The sequence below is a fragment of the Psammomys obesus genome, unplaced genomic scaffold, assembly GCF_907164565.1.
Source record: "Psammomys obesus unplaced genomic scaffold, mPsaObe1.curated_primary_1811, whole genome shotgun sequence".
Taxonomy (NCBI): domain Eukaryota; kingdom Metazoa; phylum Chordata; class Mammalia; order Rodentia; family Muridae; genus Psammomys; species Psammomys obesus.
Genome location: NW_026596069.1, coordinates 1,837,000 through 1,855,571, shown reverse-complemented (window position 1 = coordinate 1,855,571; position 18,572 = coordinate 1,837,000). Strand labels below are relative to the sequence as shown.

General features: G+C 42.3%; 1 protein-coding gene across 1 annotated transcript in view; it reads left to right on the top strand.

The window, feature by feature from the left end:
- The window catches only part of Kdm3b (lysine demethylase 3B), a 62,258-nt gene that overhangs the window by 27,320 nt on the left and 16,366 nt on the right, over positions 1 to 18,572 (top strand). The window contains exons 8-12 of the mRNA XM_055625801.1: positions 3,096 to 4,332; positions 5,144 to 5,345; positions 9,198 to 9,412; positions 10,998 to 11,150; positions 16,797 to 16,904. Coding sequence (XP_055481776.1) covers positions 3,096 to 4,332; positions 5,144 to 5,345; positions 9,198 to 9,412; positions 10,998 to 11,150; positions 16,797 to 16,904 — 1,915 coding nt within the window. The remainder of the gene's footprint in view (positions 1 to 3,095; positions 4,333 to 5,143; positions 5,346 to 9,197; positions 9,413 to 10,997; positions 11,151 to 16,796; positions 16,905 to 18,572) is intronic.

Here is an 18,572-nt window from a genome sequence, read left to right as displayed (position 1 = left end):
CTGGGCTATATGAGACCCTGTCTAAAAAGAAGAATCCCGGGGCTGGAGAGATAGCTCAGAGCTTAAGAGCACTGTCTGCTCTTCCAGAGGTCCTGAGTTCAATTCCCAGCAACCACATGGTGGCTCACAACCATCTATAATGAAATCGGGTGCCCTCTTATGGTGTGCAGGTGTATATACAAGCAGAACATTGTATACATAAAAAATAAATAAATCTTTAAAAAAAAAGAATCCCTATTTGGAGGAGGCGCTCACACACTAAATAAAATGGGATTGTTTTAAGTAGAGGAATGCCAGATAAAAATGGCATTTGGTTGAGGCTGTAGCTCAGTGGAGAGCACTTGGCTCTTAGGTATAAATAAAGCCCAGGGTCACTCTCTAGCCTCAGTACAAACCCAGGGCGTATCCGGTTCATCTCACTTCTTCCATTTCCTAGCAAATGTAATTTTTTTGTTTTTGTTTTTCGAGACAGGGTTTCTCTATGTAGCCTTGGCTGCTCTGGAACTCTCTTTGTAGACCAGGCTGGCCTTGAACTCACAGAGATCCACCACTGCCCAGCAGCAAATGTAATTTTTATATGCTTAGTATTCAGGGATAGGGAGGGAGATGAAATTGTCCAGGCAGAAGGAGAAGACCCATAAATGTAAAGCTGCTTGGGGTTTTCCTGTTAGGTAGCTAATATTAGCAAAACAACCAGGTAGCTCTTGTTTGGCTTTGTAGTGCAAAAAGTGCCTGTCAAAGGTAGTGAGAGTGTAAGTGGATGAGTATAATCAGCACAATTTTATGTGCTACAAAAGAGAGGTAGTGACTACTTCTATTTCTGGAGTAGGAAAGCGGGATAAATAAATGTAAGCAATGTGGGTTCAGTGGGTATTCCTTTCAATAAGTTAGAGAGCTAGGGATATATTTGCCTAGTATGTTCACAGTCCTGGTAGGTTCAGCCCCTAGTCGTCCCCACTCCACCCCACCCCAAAAAAGCCAAATGGGTTGGAGAAATCTCTGGACTAATAAAATCTAGCATGTTATTAATGTTTGATCCTGCCTTCTGAAATCAAAGCAAAGCCATGAATGTTTTCCTTATAGTGGTTAATCTGAAATAGAAAAACAGCTGCCAAGAAACTTCTCCTAAAAACTGAGTTGCAGCAGTTTTCATCGCTTTGTCCTAAGGAAAAGATATGGAATCTAATTATTTGAAGGAAAATGAAAATGCAGCCAGAGGACTTAATGCTCGTGTGCTGCTTGCTTTGGTACTAAAGAATGAGCAACTTAGAATTCCTTACCCTCCTGCAGATGTCAGCTCCTGGTTAGATGTTGCTACTAAACAACAGGAGAGCCTCAGTGCTGTCAGCCTGTTCTCTCTCCTGCACGTGGGGCGAGTGTCAGTGCTTTTGTAGTTAGTGGGAAGATATGAACTTTAACTTTTTAACTCTAAAATGTCCTAAAGTAGTCTTATTAGCAGATGTCAGCTGGAGACAAACCATTGGAATTTCAGGCTTCTGTGCTACTCTGAAGAAAATTTACCATTGTAACCAGTAAATGTTCTATGGTATTTAGTATAGTCATAGTGTTGCAAGGCTGGAACCCTTACTAGCTCCAGAGATTTTCCTGATATCAAAAGAAAACACCATATTTCAGTAATGGGATAGTTTTTATTTTCAGTATTTTGAAGGTATATCATCCTTTTCTTAATAATACATGATTTGCAAACCAGGTGCTAGGATCTAAGTATTATGAAATTAAGCCAATAATAAGAAAGTGTTCCTATGAGTGGTGTGTCTGTTTATATATACTAGGTCACTTACATTTACGTACAAAAGTTAAGAATCTTCAAGGTAAAGGAAGAAATGTCAAAATGTTTCATTCATTCTAATTTGTTATCCTAAATGTTTGTGTTTGGCAAATATTTCAATTTACAAATTTTGTTTAGGGAACCTTAATATTGCAAGAGGTCTCACTAAATAGCCTCATGTAACTTAGTATCTTTAGGTTTAGTGTTAGGTGAAGCATCTCTTCAGTCTAAATTGACATGAACAGGGTAAATGGTTCACACCTTAAATTCCAGCACTAGCCGGGCATGGTTGTGCAAGCCTTTAATCCCAGCTCTCCAGAGGCAGAGGCAGTCAGATCTCTGAGTTTAGGGCCAGCCTGGTCTACAAATCGAGGCTCCCTTACACAGAGGAAACCCTGTGTCCAAAACAACACAACAACAACCCCACCACTGGGAGAGCAGACACCGGGGATTTCTATAAGTTCAAGACCAGCCAGGGGTCTATAGACTCTGTATCAAAAGATTAACTAATTAAGTAAGTTGATATGAATATGAATTTAGTAGCTGGCTGGTTTCCAAAAAGATCCATTTTATGAAATTTCAAATTAATAAAATTATTTTATGTACAGGCAGTTGTAATGAAAGTAAAGTAACTTTGTAACATGGGCTATTTACAGGACCTTAACTAAGACAATTGAGAAGGAGCATGTAACTTATTGGTAGAGTGCTTGCCTCACATACACAAAGTCCTGGGTTCAGTTCCCACCACCTCATAAAGCTGGTATGGTGACACACGCCTGTCCTGTAACCTCAGCATTTGGGAAGCAGAGGCAGGAACATTTGAAGTTCATTGTCATTCTGGACTACATAAGGAGTTTGAGGCCGGCTGAGGCTACATGAGACCTTGTTTCAAAAAGAAAGCAAAGCAATCCCTTCTATAATAGGCCACTGAAGAAGTAGATTGATAAATAAAATTAAAAAAAAAAAGAAGTAATTGATGTTACAAGGGTCTCTAGTTACAAAGTAATACCCTCTTTCCTTAATGGAGTCTCTTTCCAACTACTGTAAGTCGGATACATCCTAGCATCACCCTGAGTAGCAGGTTAGATGACATGCTGCTATCTCTGGCTCACCATGCAAAAGGAAAGATGAATTCTGTGGTTTCCTTCCTACCAGTACATGGGAAATCAAGTTATAAGAGCAGGTTCATGAAATATAGGAGAGAAAAGTTGGTTGGCTTATAGAAATGTTGCTTTAGTGATCACTATGACAAAGATCAGTAAGTTGTAGCTAGCATCACTAACTGAGGTTAAAATCTTCCTTCCAGAATTCAAGAAATTCTAGTCTGGCCTCTTCTGGATTTGGAATGTCTCTCTCAAGTTTGTCACAACCGTTGACTTTTGGAAGTGGAAGGAGCCAGTCCAATGGAGTTTTAGCCACAGAAAACAAGCCTTTGGGCTTCTCTTTCAGCTGTAGCTCTGCATCAGAGTCTCAGAAGGACTCAGATCTCTCCAAGAACTTGTTTTTTCAATGCATGTCCCAAAATTTACCCAGCAGTAACTACTTCAGCACGGTTTCAGAGAGTATGGCTGATGATTCCTCCAGCAGGGACTCATTCAAACAAAGCCTTGAGAGCCTATGTAAAGGCAGATCTGCTCTTGGAGCAGACAATAAGCCAGGTCCCAAGGCTGGCAGCTCTGTGGACCGAAAAGTGCCTGCAGAGTCCATGCCCACCCTTACTCCAGCCTTCCCACGGAGTCTCCTAAATACCCGCACCCCAGAGAGTCATGAAAATCTATTTTTACAGCCCCCCAAACTATCCCGAGAAGAGCCTTCTAACCCTTTCCTGGCGTTTGTGGAGAAAGTTGAACACAGCCCTTTCAGCAGCTTTGCGTCTCAGGCATCAGGTAGCTCTTCCTCTGCTACCACTGTCACCTCAAAGCCAACACCCAGCTGGCCCGAGTCTCACTCCTCTGCAGATTCTGCATCTTTAGCAAAGAAAAAAACCCTCTTTATTACAACTGACTCCTCCAAGCTGGTGTCTGGTGTTCTGGGCTCAGCTCTCAGCACTGGAGGCCCAAGCCTCTCTGCTATGGGGAATGGCCGCTCCAGCTCACCCACCAGCAGCCTCACCCAACCTATTGAGATGCCTACTCTCTCCTCTAGTCCCACAGAAGAGAGGCCAACTGTGGGACCTGGCCAGCAGGACAATCCTCTCCTCAAAACCTTCAGTACCGTCTTTGGCAGGCACTCAGGCAGCTTTCTGTCCTCCCCAGCAGAGTTTTCACAAGAGAACAAAGCTCCTTTTGAAGCTGTAAAAAGGTTCTCATTGGATGAGCGAAGCTTGGCTTGCAGACAGGACTCGGACTCCAGCACCAACAGTGACCTGTCAGATCTGAGCGACTCGGAGGAGCAGCTGCAGGCCAAGAGCGGCCTAAAGGGGATTCCAGAGCACCTGATGGGGAAGCTAGGCCCCATTGGGGAGCGCAGTGCTGAGCTACTGCTGGGAAAGGGCAAAGGGAAGCAGGCTCCAAAGGGCCGGCCTCGGACTGCTCCCCTGAAAGGTGATCCTGTGGGGCCAGAGATGGGCTTTGTTGTAACACTAATATCAAATGCTTTGATGGAAAATTCTTAATCTCATAGCATCACAAAGCCAGAGGGGCTTGACTTGGTCCCATCCTCAAACCTGGTTCAGGGCAGTGTTGTTGTTGTGCTGTCATTATGTGGGTTATCTGGCCTTACAAAGACAATTCTTGATCTTGTCATTTTTTTTTTTTTTTTTTACATTAGCAATTAAGTTTCTTTGTATATCTCATTCATTTCTACTTCACTTTAGACCATCTTTAAATTTACTTCAGGGAGATAGGAAGAGATAGTCACTGTTTCCATAGCAACCTTTTGTAGCTTTGATAAGGCAAAGAGATTCACAGCCTCTATTTGTTCTTCCCGTAAGATATTTAACACCTATCAGAGCCCAGTAACTGTGCTAGAACTTTGCCCGGAGTCTAGTGTTCAAAGCAGCTCTTTTCTTCATTAACTGATAGACTTTAGGAGTCTAAGGGCTTTGATCAAGGATATAGCCATTTCCTGAGGAACCAGAGCCAGATGATGGCTGCCTTCTTTCTCAATGGGTTTTCATCCCTATACCCAGAGTTTTCACTTATCTGGGTTACTTGATACATGTTCTTCATGGTTCTTAGTTCCTAACTGAAGCCTTTTTGCTTCCTGCACTCTGTTCTGGGTACATGCCTAAGGAGTACAAAGAGAAATAGCCTGAGTCAGGATATATGTCTTGTCTTCAAGAGGGTCATGCTATTGCACTCTAAAGCCTCATAAGCCTCATGAAGGCCTTTTCTCCTCTCTTCCTCACTACAGTTGGCCAGTCAGTGCTGAAAGATGTGAGTAAAGTGAAGAAGCTGAAGCAGTCTGGAGAGCCCTTCTTGCAGGATGGGTCATGTATAAACGTGGCCCCTCACCTGCACAAGTGTCGGGAGTGCCGTCTGGAGAGGTACCGGAAGTTTAAGGAGCAGGAGCAAGATGATTCTACTGTAGCCTGCCGCTTCTTTCATTTCCGGAGGTACCAGACTCTTTTATCTGACTTAATTCCCAGTTTTTATCATGACTCCAGCCCTCTCTTTCACTGGACCCACAAATGTGTCTTGCCATCTTTCTCACTTTTCCTGCCTAACCTTTGCTCCTAGAGTCCGTGTTGAGGCTCTGTCAGAGTAGTCCATAACTCAGTTGCATTATGAAATGACATGTGGCTTTGTCCTTGAGAACGGAAGCTGAACAGTTTTAGCTGTAGCTCTGCTGCTGTTGCCGAGTTATCTGCTGAGTTAGTTATTCTCAAGTCAGGTTCCACTTAAAGTTAGCATAAGCAAGATTTGGTTTCTATTGCGGATCCGCCTGACTACCTACCTTTTCTTAGTGCTGGTGTGTAACCTGAGAGATGGATAGTAAGATCAGGAGGTAGTGTGAGGCTTCTTTTGTTCCTTCCTTTGTTTTGCTGTTGGTTTGGTTTAGCGGCAGGGTCTAACTTGTGTTGCCAGTGTGGCCTAGAGTTAGTGGACTCAAACAGTTCTGCCCTGGGCCATGTCAGTGCTGGGATTACAAGGTGTCTGCCACAGTTGACTAAGAATCTTTACTTGCTGAATAAAGAAATTCATTTACTTCTCCGCCTTTTTTACTAAGATCATGTAAAGAAATCTAAATTGTTTATGGGTTTGGCATGAATTTTGCAAATACTTATTGGGCCATTAATTGTGTCAACCATCCCACCCCACCCCTAGATTCAGAAGCAAAGAAAACACCAAATTTCAGCTTCCGTAGTCTGGAAAGGAGGAAGACTTTTTGTTGTTTGTTTGTTTGTTTTAACATTATGTTATTGCTGGGCTTATTGGTGCCCGCCTGTAATCCCAGGGTAGAGGCAGCCTGGTCTACAAAGCTAGTTCAGGATAGCCAGGGCTACACACCCATAGAAACCCTGTCTCAAAAAAGAAAACCATTGCATCAAGGGGCTAGAGCAATGTCTCTTGAAAAATATTGCTGTTCTTCAAGAGAACACACTTGTCTCACAACTCTCCAAGTCCAGCTCCAGGGGACCTGCCGCCCTCTTGGCCTCTGACACGTGCACACCTGGCATACATTAACAAAGACACACATACACTTAAAACTACAAATGAAAATAAAATTTTAAAAAATGTTACATGTACAAAAAGAAGTTTGTTAGCTAACTGAGGAAACAATCAGTGAAGATAGTTGGTATTTTAGGGGAGGTTAGAATGGCTCTGTTGTTTGTTTCGTTGGTTGGTTGGTTGGTTGGCTGGTTGGTTGGTTGGTTGATAGAGAGAGGCAGGGTCTTACTGTGTAGTCCTGGCTGGCCTTGAACTCTCAAGAGATCCACCTGACCCTGCCCCCCAAGCATTGGGTTAAAGATGTACACCACCATGCTTAGCCTGAGAGAGGCAACTGTTTTAAATAAGATCTGTGAAAGCAAGTTCATCCTTGATGTTGTACTATTGCTCACAGAACTAGGATGGATAGACTAGGATGGAGAATTCATGATGGGTCGGTATTTTGTTTGTTGTTTGTTTTTTTGTTTTGGAGTTTTTTTTTTTTTTTTTTTTTTTTTTGTTTGGTTTTTGTTTTTTAGATAGGTTCTCATGTGCCCCAGAATGGCCTTGAACTCCCTATGAAGGTGAAGATGAACTTCAGCTCTGTTATCTCTGCCTCCTAAGTGCTAGGATTGGACACAGGGCCCTCCTGCAAGTTAAACAACCACTTTAGCAGCTAAGCTAAAGTCGATGGGTCCATATTTAAAGAACTATTTCAGGAGCCTTGTCTTTTATACTGATAGTGCTTAAAGGTATGGTGATGCATGTGTATAATTCCAGCACTCTGAAGACAGAGGCAGGAGAATTAAGAGTTTGAAGCTTGCATTGACTACAGAGTAAATTTGAGGCTAGCCTGGGCTACATGAAGTCCTGTTTTGAAAGAAAGGGGTTGCGGGGGTGTATTATTTGAGTTGTGGTAAGAGGTAGGATATATATAAAGACTCTGAGCTCGATTGAGAGCTCATTTAGAATGGCACATCAGATGGAGAACCTTGGTCTGTTTGCAGGAAGCTCTGGCAGCGAGATGAGGGGAGGAGGTTGTAGATATTGTCCTCTGGTTTCTCTATACTCAGTATAAGAAATAAGGGGAGCTGAGAGGTGGCGGTGCATGCCTTTAATCCCACCACTCATAAGGCATGGTCAGGTGGACCTCTGAGTTCTAGGACAGCCTGGTCTACAGAGTGAGTACCAGGACAGCCAGGACTACACAAAGAAACACTGTCTCTAAGAACAAAACAAAAAACAAACAAAAGATAAGGGGGAGGGTAATACTGCAGCTGTGAAAAGAAGACAGGAGACTAGTATCTAGTTGATTACTGTGGCTGCTGGGAGTAAGAAGGCCCACCTAAGGTTGCAGTCTGAGGATGACGCTGCCTCTGCCTTTCTCTGTTCACGTGTGCATGATTGCAGGTCTGAAACACAGGGATGGGAAAACTCATGACAATTGTAATGGGTTCTAAGGGGAGCTGTGTAAAGAATGGAGACTTAACTAGTGCTAAGCCTTCTACCAGCAGAGACCGCAGGAGTTTGTTTGCCTCTGTCTGCTGGTTCCACACACAGATTTAAGTAACTGGATTGAAAACTTGCCCGGGCTTATAACATTTGTGTGGAAACTTTGCTTTTCTCATTCCTGTTTGTTACACTTATTTATGGGGTTGGGGGCTGGAGAGATGGCTCAATGGAGAAACACTGACTGTTCCTACAAAGTGTGCATATTTGATTCTAGCTCCCACATGGCAGCTCACAAACATCTGTAACCCAGCCCCAGGGGAGCTGATGCCTTTCTTGGCCTGTTTTTGTGTGTTTGTTTAAGTGGGTGGGTGTGAGTAGGTGTGGTGGTGTGCCTGTGCACACGCATACCCACCCATCGCTTGGTAGACAGAAGAACTTGCAGGAGTTGGCTGCGAATGAAACGCAGACTGTCAAGTTTGAGAGCAAGTACCTTTCCTCATTGAGCCATCTCACTGTTGTCCATCCCTTTAGTCCTTAAACAGTATAGTGCAAAAGCAGTTTAAGTATTCTAGCAAATGTGTAAATGTTATATTTACATTATTTTAAGTGCTGTAAGGAACCTACTGGTGACTTAAAATAATATGCAAAAGTATATAGTACAGATACAGTATCATATTATATGAGAGACCTGATCGGCCACAGATTTTGGTTAGGGAATGAGCAGCAGCTAAGAAGTGTAGCCTCCAACCATTTCCCTCAGATCCCAAGGGTGTTGGAATAATGTTCTTGTGGAATGTATACGATTTGCCCTTGTTCATTCACATGCTGATTTCTCTACCCCACTCTCTGGTTTCAATCCAGACACTGCATTGTGATGCTTATTCTAACATCACCTGTCTCAAGTTTGTGTAAACATGCTACCATTTGTTTTCCATATTGTCAATAAAACAACCAGCCAGTGCTGAGCAGTGGAGAGAACAGGGTGGGACATCCTGGTCCAGAGGGAAGGAGAAAGAAGATAGTGGGGAGGGGCGCTCTGAGAGGAGAGGACTTGGAACCACAGGGAGAGATGAACCAGACCAAAGTAAGATATGACAAAAAAGCAAGTATGATGTGGGAAATCCAAATGGGAGGAAGCTATGCAGTCTTGGAGGTTTATGATGGAGTAATTATTGCCCAGCATTGTGTTCTAGGTTAACTAAATATATCCTAGTCTCTGTTTGGTGATATGGGTATACAGCTGGTTTAGGAATAACCACTGTTTAACTAAAAGATAAATCAATAATAAATATTTATAATCCTCAACACAAAGGAAGGTTGTATTACACTTGTCTCTTTTTTTTTTTTTTCTTTCTTTTTATTAGGTTGGTCTTCACTCGAAAGGGGGTACTTCGTGTGGAGGGATTTCTAAGCCCTCAGCAGAGTGACCCTGATGCCATGAACCTGTGGATTCCCTCTTCCTCTCTAGCAGAAGGAATAGACCTAGAAACCTCAAAATACATCTTGGCCAATGTTGGTGACCAGTTCTGCCAGCTCGTAATGTCTGAAAAGGAGGCCATGATGATGGTGGAACCTCACCGTAAGGCCGCATTTTGCTATTTACAGTTCATCCTGCTTGCAGTCTTGATGTCCTTTTACTTCAAGATTGGGGATGGGCACAGTGGTGAATGCTTTTAATCCAAGCCAGCATTTGGGAGGCAGAGCAGGTAGATCTTTATGAGTTCAAGGCCAGCCTAGTCTACAGAGCAAGTCCAGGACAAACCAGGGCTACACCAAGAAGCCCTGTCTCAAAAAACTTAAAAATAAGAACTGAGCACTGTGGTGCATGCCTTATAATCCCAGCATTGAGGGAGACAGAGGCAGGTGGATCTCTGTGAGGATAGCCAAAGCTACACAGGGAAACCCTGTCTTGGGGGAGAAGACAAAAAAAAAAAAAAAAAAAAAAAAAAGAAAAGATTGGCAGGAGAAGGCATTGAGGATGAATTAAGACTGATAAGATTTCTCTTTGTAGCAGCCTATAATCAATTAACTGTTTCCAACAGATTATTCATTTTCTCAGGGTTAGACAATTAGTAAACCAGAAACCCATCTTTTTATGCCTGTCTTGTTTGTCATACATCTGTTAAGAGAAGCATTTAGATGTCCATTTGGGATTGAGTCATCCTGTTTTCAGTTCACTTTGAACAAATTTGCATTGGTACCAATGTTCTATGATTTGTCGAGAGATATGGTGCTATTTAATGCTTTGCTTCTCAACTAGAATCCTCATTAATTTTTTAAACATTTACTTATTATGTATACACTGTTCTGCCTGCACGTTAGAAGAGGGCTCCAGATCTCACAGGTGGTCATGAGCCACCATGTGGTTACTGGAGACTAAACTCAGGTCCTCTGGAAGAGCAGACAGTGCACTTTTCTTTTTAAGATTTATTTATTTTATCAATGCAGTATTCTGCCTGCATTTGTGCCAGCAGGCCATAAGAGGACACCATATCTCATTATAGATGGTTGTGAGCCACTATGTGATTGCTGGGAATTGAACTTAGGACTTTAGAAAGAACAGTCAGTGCTCTTAACCTCTGCGCCATCTCTCCAGCCCCTAGAATCCTCATTATTAGAAAAACTATGCAGATATATTGCATACTATTTACAAATTAAGCCTAACTATACTATGAGTTTATACTTTAAATTTTTTAAGAGATGCTTCCTTTTTTTTTTGTTTTTGTTTTTTTGTTTTTGTTTTTTTGGGTCAAGTTCTCCATGGTAAGATTTTACACTGTTTATTTTTTGAGACAGGATCTCAAGTAGGCCCAGCTGGCCTCAGACTTGTTACATATCTCAGATTGATCTTTGGGCTCTTAATTTTCCTGCTTCCACCTTCAAAATGCAAGAGTTACAACCCAGTTAAAATTTTATTGTTTTCACTGTTAATATGTACCATTAATTTTCTGTTGATACTAGGTTATCGTATCACCTACGATTATTGTGACGACTCCTGACAACATCAGTGTTCCAGATCTTATAACTGTCTAAGTCTAAACACAGACTTGTATGTTTGTTAAATTTTTATTGATGGACAGAATGCCATGAGCATCGCTCAGTAAATCTGGCTCTTGGGCTGTTAGGCACAGTAGTCACTACTGATTGTGTTCTTCTTTCACCAGAGAAAGTGGCATGGAAGCGAGCTGTGCGCGGAGTACGAGAGATGTGTGATGTGTGTGAAACCACTCTCTTCAACATCCACTGGGTTTGTCGAAAATGTGGATTTGGGGTCTGCCTGGACTGTTACCGGCTCAGGAAAAGCCGTCCAAGGAGTGGTAAGCAAATCCTGTCTCTCTTAGGTAGACATATATTTCTGAGCTTTGGCAATTGAATCAGGAGTGCGCTTATGCCCCTCTTTATTTGCTTAACTAACTTCATTTGTCTTTACTATAAGAGATTGGTTTTTATAATTTTTAATTCTATAAATGTTTATGTGTCCAGGTATGTGCACAGTTGAGTGCAGGCTTTCACAGAGGCTGGAGGAAGGTGCGGGCCCCCCTGGAGCTGGTATAGATAGTTTTGAGCAGACTGATATCGGTACTGGAAACCAAACTCAGATCTTTTGCTAGAGCAGTATATAATTGTGACAGCTGAGCCATCATGCCAGCCCCTGTTGTAACATCTTAGGATAGCCAATACGCAACCTAGAGAAGCCTGAGCTCAAGGGTTATTCCACAGCACAGGTGCTCTGCCGCTGAGCTAAATCCCCAGCCCACCTTTTTTTTTTTTTTAAAAAAAAGATTAATTAAGCCAGGCAGTAGTGGCGCACCCCATTAATCCAGCACTTAGAGGCAGAGGCATACGTGTCTCTGAGTTCCAGGACAGCCAGGGCTACCCAAAGAAACCCTGTCTGGGGACCGGAAAGACTTGTTTTATTTTTAACTATTCGTATGTGTGCATGTCTATAAATGGATATTTACGTGCGATTACAGTGCTCTCAGAAGCCAAAAAAGAAAATCTGCCTGGCTGTGGTGGGCACGTGCCTTTAATGCCAGCACTTGGGGCCAGAGGAAGAAGGGTCTCTGTGAGTTTAAGGCCAGCCTGGTCTGCGTAGCAAGTTTTAAGACAGCTACAACTATATAGAGAGGCTTGTTTTTAAAAAAAAAAAAAAAAAAAACAAAAAGGAAAATCAAAAAAGGTAGGATATCAGATTCTGGAGTTACATCTGTTCTTAGCTTTCTGGTGTGGGTACTGAGAACTGAACTTGGCAACATGTGCTCTTAACCACAGAGCCATTTTCCAACCCTACCAATTCACTGTATTGTTTTTTTCAAACTAACTTTTTAAAATGTACAAAACAGCGGGGGGGGGGTGGGGGTGGCACACGCCTGTAATCCCAGCACTTGGGGAGGCAGAGGCAGGTAGATGTCTGTGAGTTTGAGGCCAGCCTGGTCTACAAAGTAGGTTGTAGGACAGCCAAAACTACACAGAGAAACCCTGTCTCCAAAAAGAAAAAAAAAAAAAAAAGTACAAAGCAGTAGTTTAACTTACAAATTTGTATGGCAACCCTGTCAAGTTCTGTGCTTCTCAGCTGTCATTTCACATTCCGTCCTCGCGCTGGCATTGGTTCTCACTAATTAATTTTTGTCTCTATGGATTTGCATATTCTAGTCATGTTATAAAGATGGCATCATAATATTTGGCCTGTTGTGACTGGCTTCTCTTAGAATGATGCTTTATACTCAGGTCTGTGTATGTTACTGTACATATCAGTTGATTCCCCTGTGTTGTCTCCTGATGTTCTGTTGTATGGGTGTATATGTACATCTGTTATATTCGTTTTTGGCTATGTGGACAGTCCACTGTACAGGGTTTTGTGTGGACAGATGCTTGTTATATAGCTAGGAGTAGAACTTTGGGTCAACCTAGGTGTAGTAGATAAACATTTGTAATCCCAGCATTTAGAGGGTAGAGGGGAGGATTAAGAGATTAACACTAGCTTCAGCTACATTGTGAGTTTGATGCCAGCCTGGGTTGCATGAAAAAAAAACAAAAAGCAAACAGGTGGGCGATACAGTAATTGTGCAGTTAACTTTACATGGAGCCTGAGGTGGCAGCAAATAATTTGAGCATATATATATCTCAGACAAAACAGTGGGATGATAAGACGTAAAAAGACACTCAACATCACTAATCATGCAGGGGAAAGAAACAATACATTGTAGCTACAATTATACAACTAAGGCACTTTGGAGTACACTCTGGAAGTTCTTCAAAAGGCCTTTGTTGCTGTTTGCAGTGGCACATGCCTGTAACCCCAGCACTCAGGGAGGCAGAGGCAGGCTTATCTCTGGGGGTTTGGGGCCAGCCTGGTCTACAAAGTGAGTTCAGGACAACCAACGCTACACAGAGAAACCCTGTCTCAAAACAAAAACAAAATAAAGGGGTGGGGGCTTTATTTAGCCAGGGGTGGTGACCCCTGTGGTGCCAGCATTTGGGAGACAGAAGCACAAGGATTAAGATCAAGGTTGTCTTCTATTTCAACGCTTCTATTTGCAGCGTTGAAGCCAGCTTGGGTTATATGGGACATTCCCAAAAACAGAACAAAGCAAAAAGGTTATTGCTTTATCTAGTCATTATTGCAAAGATGAAGGGTCACTGTGCTGCCCTGACTGGTCTCAAAGTTCTGGACCCAAGTGATTCTGTTGCCTCATGCCTCAGCCCCACACACAGGTATGTGCCACAACCACATCAGGCTCCATAAACAGAAAAAAACAAACATTTTAAACCCAAATTTCCCACATTTTGCATTAGGCAGCATGAAACTGTGATTTCTGAGAAATGGGAAGAAAGAAGCTGATTTCTGCAGTGGCTAGTGCACTGCCTAGGCAGCTTCTAACTATGGCAAAGAGGGGACCAGATCAGCTTGGCAGCCTAAATACTGTAGAGGAAAGAGCTGCCCCCCTAACAGAGAACAATTGGCAATTAATTTTCAGAATTCAGGATTTCAGGGAAAAAAAAATTATATATATAATTTCAAGACAGGGTTTCCTCTGTGTAGCCCTGACTGTCCTGGGGCTTGCTTTGTAGAACAGGCTGGCCTCGAACTCACAGAGATCTGCCTGCCTCTGCCTCTTGAGAGCTGGGATTAAAGCCTTATGTCACCATACCTGGCTTCAGAATTCACAATTTTAAAGAGGTACTTGGCTTCCAGCAGTTAGGAAGCAAAGGCAAGTGAATCTTTGTGAGTTAAAAACCATCCTGCTGTGCATAACAAGTTCCAGGACATCCAGGACTATGTAATAGAGAGAATGTATTTCAAAAAAATAAAAATAAAGGGACTCTCTGACATGAACTCAGTGGCTGCCTCTTTGACCACCACACCCCTTGAGGGAGGAGCAGCCTTGCCAGGACACAGAGGAGGACATTGCAGCCAGTCCTAATGAGACCTGATAAGCTAGGTTGGATGGAAGCGGAGGTGGACCTCCCCTATCAGTGGACTTGGAAAGGGGCATGGGAGGAGATGAGGGAGGGGGCTACAGCTGGGATGCAAAGTGAATAAAATGTAATTAATGTAAAAAAACAAAAATTTAATTTAAAAAATTATCAAAGAACAAAACTTATAATAAAAACTAGACAGTACTTTCTAAAAAATAAAAATAAAACAACAAAAAGACATGCTTTTTAAGAGTCCAGAAGGATCACACCTTTGTCCCAGGATTTAAATCTTCTTTAATTGGAGGCTGGAGGGATGCTTAGTGACCTAGGTTTAGTTCCCAGCACCTGTAAGGCTCTTCACAACTGTCTAACTCCAGTTTCGGGAGATCTGACACCCTCATGCAGAGGACTGTGGTTCAATTCCCAGAACCTTCATGGTGGCTCACAATGATCTGTGACTACAGTTCCAGGATACTGTTAGAGAACTGTAGGGAATATCAGGTGATCTATTGGACATAATTGGTAAAGTGGAAGGAAGTGACAGAAAAATATTTAAACAAAGCCAAAATATTTTATAGGTTTGATAAAACTGTATCTCTATAAAACCAACAATAACCTCCAAAGAGAAGAAACACCGAGAAAAACACACGCAAGCTAGGGATGGTGGCACAGCTCTAATCCCAGCACTAGGAAAGCTGAGGTAGGTTACAAATGGAAACTGCCTTTGCTATGTAATGACACCCTCTCCCCCCAGAAAGGAAGGCACACACCAAAGCACAGCATTTTCTCTCTTGAGGAGTCTACCTGACTCAGTCTGGAAAAGTAGGAGTGTGGAGCCTTGGAGAGATGGCTCAGAGGTTAAGAGCACTGTCTGTTCTTCCAAAGATTCTGAGTTCAATTCCTAGCAACCTCATGGGTGGCTCCTAACCATCTATAATGAGATCTGGTGCCCTCTTCTGGCCTGCAGGTGTACATGCAGGCAGAATATTGTATAAATAATAAATGAGTTAATTTAAAAAAGAAAAAGTAGGAATGAATAGATGGCAAACTGCTTATTACACATGTTATGTCTAAGAATGGCAGCCAGTTTATTAGAAAACAGCATAATAACATCTTCAAGTGCTGAAAACAAACCACTTAATATAGAATTAACACTCAAAATATTTTTCAGTCCCAGCACTCAGGGAGACAGAGGCAATTGGATCTCTGTGAGTTCAAGGCCAAGCTGGTCTACAAAGTGACTCCAGGACACCCAAGGCTCTATACAGAGAAAACCCGTCTCCATGCGTGAAAGCAGACAGGCACGCAAAAATATAAATAAATGTAATTTAAATTTTAAAAAAAACCCACACAACACAGAGTTTATTTAGGAGTTTTTAACTTGTAAATAAAATGTCTAGGGGCTAGAGAGATGGCTTAGCAGTTAAAAGCACTAACTGCCCACCCAGAGGAGCCAGGTTCGATTCCCAGTACGCACATGGCAGCTCACAGCTGTCTCTAGCACCAGTTCCAAGGGATCTGATGACCTCTTTTGGCCTCTGTGGGCACTGCATGCACACAGTACACAGAATATACATACACCACTTACAAAAAATAAAAATAATGTAAAGAAAAAAGAAAAGAAATTGTGTAACAATAGTAACAAAGTGGAGGGCTAGAGAAATGGCTCAGTGGTTAAGAGCACTGCTTGCTTTTCCAGAGGACCCAGGTTCAGGTCCCAGCACCCACATGGAACACCCTCACACAGACAGGCATTCAGGAAAAACACCAATGCACATGAAATAAAAATAAATAACTTACTAACAAAACAGTAGCACAAAGTTTAATATGTATGTATGTACTACACCCTATATGAAGTGATATAATAGCTGGAGATAGACTATAAGTTAAAGATTAATACTTCTAACCCTAGATCAGTGACTAACAGTCACAGCTATAGGGGCTTGAGAGATGGCATATTGTCTGAGAGTGTTTTCTTTTCTTGCAAAGGAGTTTCCTTCCCAGCATCCGTCCATGTCAGGCACCTGTACACATACAGCATTCATTCACAGACACACATGGAGTCACATTTTTCAAGTCTACTTGAAATCTGGCAGCAAATACCTATAATGCTGCCACTCAGGAGAAGTAAGAGGTTCCAGAGTTAAGGGTGGTATTTGACTTCATTATAAGTCTGAGATAAATATATCTCTGAGGCCAGTCAGAGATACATGAGAACCTGTCCAACAAAAAAACAAAACAAAGCAAAAACCGTGCTGGCCAAGATTGAAAGAAAGGTATTAAGTGCAAAGAGTTCAGGTTTGTAGAGGGATAGGAGAGTATTCTTTGTCAAAATTGATTTTAAGAAATAGGAAATGTTTACTTTAGATTGTAGGTTTAATTTTTTTTATAAACTGTAGCACAGTAGAACAGCTGTTATTTTTTAAATAAGCTGTTGCTTTCTTTGGCCATAAGAAAATTGGCCTGTATGGTTCTAAAACCTACACTCACTGAAAGAGATCCATCTTAGACTCCATAAAATAAGAAATTAATTTCTGTTTCAGAGACAGAAGAAATGGGTGATGAAGAAGTTTTCTCCTGGCTAAAGTGTGCAAAGGGGCAGTCCCATGAACCAGAAAACCTCATGCCTACCCAGATCATCCCTGGCACAGGTAAAGAAATTCCTGTTCTGAGATTGGGTGAAAAAGTGTTTTGTGCTTATTTCTTTTGATTTTGTAGTGGTGAGTATTGACCCCTCAGCTTTTTACGTAGTAGGTCAACACTTGTACCACAGAGCTATATCCCTAGCCTAAGTGTATTGCTTTAGTTTGAGCCGTGTGGATGTGTGTAAGAGAGATGTGTGGGTGTGTTGGTGTGCAGCATGGGTGTGTTTGGTGTGGGTATGGTGTGTGGGAATGTGTGGTAGGTGTGTGTATACACATTTGAGACAGGCTCTCCCTTGGTAACTCTGGCTGGCCTGAAAATCAATGTGTAAAACCAAGCAGGCCTCAATTCACAGAGGCCGCTTGGCTCTTGTTTTGCTTTAGTCTTTTGTTTACTATGTATGTCGGTGTTATGTCTACATGTATGTCTGTGCCTCGGGCAAGCCTGGTGCCCATGGAGGCTAGAAGAAGGTATCAGATCTCCTGGAACTGGAATTCCAAGGGGTTGTGAGCCACTGTGTAGGGAGTTGAACCCTTAGACAGTGTAAAAGGAACTAATATTTTTAACATCTGAGCCATCTCTTTAGCACCATTGTTTTAGCATTTTTTCCTTAATTTTCAAAGATTTATTTTTATTTTTCTATTGTTTATGTCTATGTGGTATATCTGTGTGCAGGCACTCCTGGAGCTCAGAAAGGGGGTATCAGGTGCCCTGGAGCTGGGGTTACAGGCTGACATGAGTGCTGGGAGCTGAGCTCTGGTCTCCTAGAAGAGCAAAAAGCACTCCTAACTGCTGATTTACCTCTGCAGGCCCTGTTTTAGCCTCAGGAGCACAGACTGGCCTGGAAACTCACTGTGTAACTAAGCTTGAATTTAGGATCCTCTTGCCTCTTCCTCCCAAGTACTGGGAATACAGGAGTAGGCCACCACACTCTATTGTCTACATGCTGGGATGACCCCGGGGCTTCATGCATGCTAGGCAAGTACTCTGCCAACTGAGGTCACATTCCCAACCCACAGAAAGGGGTTTTATGTAGTATAAACAGGCCTTGAACTTGGGACTAGTGAGGAATTAGCTAGGCCAAAGTAAAAGAAAGCAGTCACTAGACTGATGGCTACTTTTCTCATTGTTGTGACAAATAACCCAGGTAAAGTCACTTAAGGAGTGTATTTAAAGTCAGGATTCAGAAACAAAATGCTGGTGTTCTGCTTGCCCTTTTTAGTCAGTTTTGGGCATCTGAGGATGGGTCTTCCCTCTTGAGTTAAGCCTTTCTGGAAATATGCCTCAGACAACTCAAAGTTGTTTTACCACAGGTATTCTAAATTCAGTCAAACTGACAATGGTGATAAATAATCGAACTAGTCATTTAGAAAGACTTCTGGTTTTAGGCTTATAAAAATCCAGCTAAGGGGCTGGAGAGAGATGGTTCAGCAGTTAAGAACACTTGCTACTCTTATTACCTTGGTTCAGTTCCCAGCACCCACATAGGACAACTCACAATCACTTGTAACTCAAGTTTCAGGAGATCCAATTTTCTCTTTGGCCTTCAAGGGCATGCATCTAGTACATATACATGCAACCATTCGAGTAAAATAAAATCAAAGCAAGCGAACAAAATGTGTTTTGCCTGGTGGTGGTCGCACACCTTCAATCCCAGCACTCAGGAGGCAGAGGCA